Source organism: Apteryx rowi, unplaced genomic scaffold (genome assembly GCF_003343035.1).
Source record: "Apteryx rowi isolate R43461 unplaced genomic scaffold, aptRow1 scaffold_65, whole genome shotgun sequence".
Lineage (NCBI taxonomy): Eukaryota > Metazoa > Chordata > Aves > Apterygiformes > Apterygidae > Apteryx > Apteryx rowi.
The window spans coordinates 1,805,868-1,811,867 of NW_020450927.1; the positions used below are offsets into that span (position 1 = coordinate 1,805,868).

The window sequence follows — 6,000 nt, forward strand, 5'->3', positions numbered from 1 at the left end:
CCGCCGCCTCCGCGGCACCTCGGCTGAGGCCGGGAGTGGCGCCGGGTGCCTCCGAGGCCCGGAGCCCTGCAGCCTCCCCACTGGCCTCCTTGCCGGCCTCCCTGCCGGCCTCCCTGCTGGCCTCCCTGCCGCTCGTCGGCTCCGGCGCGCTGATTGATTAGGCTGCTGCAGCACTGCAGCGCCGGCTTTACGCTTCCCTTGCTGCCACTGTTCCCCAGGGCTGCTGCCGGCAGGGGTCCCCTGTTTAGTGTTTAGCTTGTTGGTTGATTATTATTATTATTATTATTATTATTACTAATACTATTTTAATCTTTGGGACCAGGTTTGTCCTTGGGCTAGGAGTGGGTTCGGTCCGGACTGGACCAGGCCCTGGGTGCGGGATTCTGGGGCTTCCTGCCTCCATGCTGAGGCATGCCTGGGGCCGCTGCATCCCTTCCTGCTTCCTTGTCACGACAGCGCCTGTCGCGACAGGGCCGTGCCCCCCCACCCCGTCTCCTTTACTAGCCGCCAGGGGCGGGGCACCCCAAAGGTCACGCCCCTTCCCCGCAGACCACGCCCCGGTGGCCTCAGGCCACGCCCCCGCCACGCTCCGGCGGCGCCCCGAGGCGCGGGCTGCCGGGGATTGGCTGCGGGGGGCGGCTCGCCCCGCCCCCCTGCGGGGCCGGTGACGTCAGGCGCGCTCCCCGCAGTGTGAATGAATCAAAGGCGGGCGGGCGGCGCGGCTCAGCACGGCCCGGCCCGGCATTGCACGGCCCGGCACCGCACCGCACCGCACCGCACGGCTCGGCTCGGCACGGCTCAGCTGGCACGGTCCGGCCCAGCACGGCACGGCTCAGCACGGCTCAGCACCCGGGCTGCGGCATCCCGGCTCCCGGGCAGCCTCCGGGGCAGCGGGGCCGCCCGCCGCCCTTGCCTTGCCTTCGCCCCGGCCGGCTTTGGCCGCCGTGTGCGGAGGCGCGAGGACAAGGGCCGGCTCCCTCGATCCGATCCGGTCCGGTCCGGTCCGGTCCGATCCGATCCGATCCGAGCTGATTCGATTCGATTCGATTCGATTCTCTTCTCCCCCGGCCCAATAAAATGATGCAAAGCTCAGCGCTCGCTGCCGACGGGGCTGTCAAGGGGCTTCCAGAGATCCTTGCCGTGCCGATGCAACGTAAGGACGCTTTTCTTCTTTCCCCTCCTTCGGCTAGGAATAAAGGAAAGCGGGAGCCGCGGGGCAGCCGGGCAGGGCGGCGAGCGGCGGCAGTGGCCCCGGGCCGCCGCCGGCGGGCAGCGCTGGGCGGGCTGCGCCGGGGGCTGCTGGGCCCGGGCTTCGTCCGCGGATGCTTGGTGCTTTTTTTCCCCCTCCCCATGTGTAGTAGCATTAATAGACGTCAAGACGGGAGCGTGCGGCAGGGAGAGCGGCGCCCCGGGGCGCTCGGGGCCGGTCCGCCGGGCAGCGGCTGCGGCGGCGCAGGGAGCCGGGGGGACCCGGCTGGGGCTGCGGGGGGAGCAGCCCCGCGGCGGGGTGACGGCCCGGCTCCCCCAGCCCCGACGGGGCGGCCGGCGCGGCCCTGGCCCCGTGTGTGCAGGTGTGTGTGTGTGTGTGTGTGTGTGTGTGCAGGGGCAGCGGTGCCCCCGCCCGCCGCCGCGCACCTCCGGCCCCGAGCCCCGCGATGTCGTGTGTCGCGATATAGGGAGCCTCTCACACGGCGGGGCCGGGAAGGCGCCCGCGTGCGTGTGTGCGCGTTACCTGCGCGGGGAGCCCGGGCCGCGGCCGYGCAGCACGTGCGTTAATTCAGCTGTCTCTGTACGTACCAAAAACCGCGTAATGTAACGGCTCACGTATAATCCATACAGATACAGGCAGCCTGCTCGTATGGAGACACACGGCCGGGTGCGCCCTGCGTGGGTGCATCTGTACGTGTGCACATGCACATGTCTGCATTAACGCACAGACATACGCACACGCGCTACGACCCGGTGCGGGGGGGGGCCAGCTCGGGGGCCCGAGACCCCCTCGGCTTTGGGCGCCGGTGGCCCGGGGCTCCCCGGCCCCCCCCGGCCCCGGCGGCGCGGGCCCGGCCCCGCGCGGCTTTACTTCGTTTTCGGTCTTTTTTATTTATTTTTTTTTTCCCGAGGATTCAAGCCGGTTTCACCTGTCAGCGCCGGCGCCGGCCCCGCCGTGGGGGCGAGCCGGTGCTCCCTGTTTCTCGCCTTCATTCTTGCGTTGGCTGTATTTTCCCGGATTTACCCTTTTTCGTTTCTGCTGTCTGGCCCAGGCGGGTGCAAACGCTTGTTTAACGATATTTCGCTGCAATAGAGCGGGAGAGAAATTCCCCAACAGGGAAAGCGAGCTCGTCCCCGGCAGCAGCAGAGCCTGTGCCACCGCAGGGACTGCAGGGGTCTGTCCCGCAGCCGAAACCCACCGTCCTCCTCTCACCAAATAGGACCTCGCGTGCAGAGCTGCAGAGTTACTTTTATGGCCCTGAAGCCTCATCGGCTTGACAAGAAATTAGGTGCCTAAATCACCTCGGAGCAGCAATCAGCCCAGCAAAACTCCTCTTTGGCCCCCCCTGCGTGCTACCAGACCCTTCTCTGTGACATTGCCATTTCCATAGGAACTGATGTATTTCAGGGAGGAAATAATCAAACAGTTAAAAAAAATTATTATTATTATTATTTATCAAAGCACAAAAAATACTGGCATAAACATAATACGTGATAGGGGGATGCTATAAAGTTTTCATTGCTCTCTGTTGGGGAAAAGCTGGGTAATCCCCTTGCTGCTCCAGCACCCAGAGCCGTGTGGCCGCTGCACGCTTACGGCCATCGGTTCATTACGGGATTACATGTTTTGGGCCCGATCCTGCACGGGTTACACACGCGCACGGTGCCCCTGTGGCAAAGGGGGCTGCCCCTGGGCAGGGAAAGCCAGGGGGAATCCAGCTGTGCCAGCTGTGCCGGGGGCATCYTTCCAGCAGCACCGAGGGATTGCAGCCCTGGGAGGTTAGCGAGCCCCTGATATACGAAATCCAGAAAGAGCTCGAAGGCCTCTGCCTCGCGGCTGGGCAGCGAGTGAGGCTGCGCTTCCCCGCAGCCCCGGGTGCGCGGCCGGGGTCGCCGTCCGCAGAGAGCGGGACGAAGGGCCGCGACGGCCGAGGGCTCGCTCGCTTTTGTTGTGATCCCCCGAACAGCGCTGCTCTGTGCGAGGGGAGGGAAACAGTTTGGGCRTTTTAATTTCTAATTGCTGTTCAATTGCAGATTTCTCTCTCTGTGTTTAACCACTGTTGAGCCTCCTTAACTTAGCAGGGACTGGGTCTTGTAGCATCAACTTCACCAAGACGTGGGGAGCTGTGCCTGGGGAGCTCCCCCGCGATGAACCTAGCTACAGCCCTGCTTTGGAAATGTTATTAATAATATTAATTGTTATTACGGTTTTGCAAATCCTACTTATGCAAAACTTCTGCCAAAGCCTGTGGGAACTGTGCCCGGGTACAGACAGCAGGAGCAACCTCTGTCCAAAGGTCTGGTGGGGGAGTTTGATTAATTGGCGCTGGGAAAGTCGTTTGCATGCTGCGATGCAGCGAAACGAATTGGAGGTTTTTCGCCTGTGAAGGAATGATCTTCCCCTCCTCGCGCAAAGTCGTTAGCGGGGTCCCCTGGCTGGCGGCTCGGTTAGATCGCGCGTTTATTCTAGCAGCTTTCGGTGTGTGTCGGGGAAACAAAGCGCTCTGGCCGCGTTGTGCTTGTGTGACACAGAAATGCGAGCGCCGGTTTAAGGAAAGAGAGGGGAAAGCGGAGCCGAGCCCGCTCCAGCAGCGCGGCGTGGGAGCGAGCGCGGCGGCGCGGGACCGACACGCGTGGGGAGGAGCAGAAACGCCTTTGTGCCCCCAAACGCAGCCTGGCTTTGGACCTGCTTTTCCAAAGCACCGGTTCTGCAGTGCGCTCATGTCTGCGGGTGGCGATTCCWTCCAGTTAAAAAAAAACAAAAAACAAAAAAAAAAGATTAAAGAAGCGGGGTCATTAGCAAACTTCGCGCGTGGGGCCGGTACTGTGTGGGAACGAGGGGCTCGGCCGTGCGATCTGCCGCAGGAGCGCAGCCTCCCAGAAACGCCCGGGGATTGCCTCTGCGATTGCGTTTTGAGGTTTTTGTGGTCTGAGGGATTTCTGAGGCTCTCCGCGAGTTTTGTTTCGTTTCCGTAATTATTTCTTTATTTTCCGTCAGGGAGACAGTGATGTAAAGACGGACCTGTTGTTTATAAATCATTGTAGCCGCTGAGCTGCTATAAAACACGCTGCGGGGGGATGGCGTTGGGACAGACCCCAGCAAATAGTGGGTTAGTGACAAATTGTGCCGCCCGCCCGTCCGCCCGTCCGTCCGTCCGTCCCTGCCTGCCGGAACCGGCGGCGGCAGGACGGGGCGGCTCGGGGGCTGCTCCGGCCCGGGGGAGGCTCCGTACTCGGCGTCTCAGCCAGCCTGTTTTTTTTTTTTGGGGGGGGGGGAGATGGAGGGCCGGGAGCTGGAGGCATCCGCGACGGAGGTGCCCGAAAATCCGGGCTTTGCACATTACTCAGCAATTCGCCTTTGGGGTCCGGCGTAACTTTCCGCACGGCTTTGTTTTTCTCTGACACCTCCCTCCCCGGCAGCGCCGGGAAATTAGATAAAAGTTCCCCTGCGGCTCTATTTATTGGAGCGGCCCGTTGACAAAAAAATTGCGCTGGGCTTTCTGCCCGCCTGGGAATAAATTTGCCAACGGTAAAACAAGCAGCCCCCGACAGCAAAACGCGGCTGGGCAGCGGGGCCGCTCGTCCCCCGGCGGCGCCGAGGCAAACGCCGGGCGCCGCTCGGCGAAGGCGGCAGTGCGGGAACGAGCCCGTTAACGCGGTTCCTCCTCTGTCAGACAACCCGGGTAAAACGACCCGCGCAAACGGGAGCCGTTCTGCAGATCTGGCCCCGGCAACGCCGATCCCGTTGCAAAGGCCAAGGGGGCTGCGCTCGTGGGGGCTGATTTGGGGGTGATTTTCTCGCCTTGCGGGAAGCGCCCGCCGCGGCTCGGGGCGCCCCGGGGCCGGTTTCCCGCACCCTCCGGCGGCAGCCGGCCCCGGGGCTGCTCCGGGAGGCAGGGGAGGCGAGGAAGGACCGCAGCCCGCGTTTGCTGCCTTGCCCAGGGCAGGGGCAAAAGCGGCCAAGTTTGTGCCCGCTCGGCACCTCCGTGTGCGCCCGGGTGCTGCTGCGAGCCCGGGGCGTCGCGAAAGCCTGCGAGGATTAGTTCCCGGTGTTTTTTAGAATATCTTTTGGAAATCTGCAGGAAGATATTGAAATATTTGTTGCGGTTGTTTGCTTATTGAAATTAAGCGCAGTTGTTGCCTTTAAGAATGAGAAAGCTACCGTGTTTGCTAGCTAGTGAGTGTGTGTGTGTATGTATATACACACATATAGATGTGTTTATGAAACAAATGAAAAAGATTTACTCGTCACTAACAACAAACGCACCTACCTAGAGATGGTATTGTGCCACACACCATCGTATATCTTAACATTTTTGACACATTTCTGAAACAGGATTAACAAATGAAATTTGTAAAACAGAGCGCGTAGCTATTGTTGGCTGCAGAGGTGGAGTTACTGATAGCAGAAACGCGCTGAAAGGAGAGACCTCGTAATTCACGTCTAGAAGAAACCCACATTTTCAGAGCAAGAATGACAACAGGGACCTATGGAAGCTATATATACATTTTTTATTTATTCTAGTGTAGTTAATGCAACAGACTTAGACCAGCGATAAATGTGGTCTGAAGGCCAGTTAATTCTGACTGTAACTAACTAATCTGGTAAATTATGAAATAAACGGACTTCACCTGAGATACCTATCAGTACCCTAAAGTATTTTTTTAGTAATGTTGTTTCAGACAGTAACAACGTAATTTTCAGCTGTGCTCAAAACACTCTTCATTCTCAAGGTGACTATTACTTATAGAAGGTGTCTCTTTTCCCCCTTTCCCCCTTTCCCCCTTTCC

At 60.1% G+C, this 6,000-nt stretch overlaps 1 protein-coding gene across 1 annotated transcript in view; it reads left to right on the forward strand.

Annotated features, from left to right (window-relative positions):
- Nucleotides 1-1,077: 1,077 nt before the first annotated feature.
- The window catches only part of LHX4 (LIM homeobox 4), a 16,759-nt gene continuing 11,836 nt past the window's right edge, over nucleotides 1,078-6,000 (forward strand). The window contains exon 1 of the mRNA XM_026084652.1: nucleotides 1,078-1,153. Coding sequence (XP_025940437.1) covers nucleotides 1,078-1,153 — 76 coding nt within the window. The remainder of the gene's footprint in view (nucleotides 1,154-6,000) is intronic.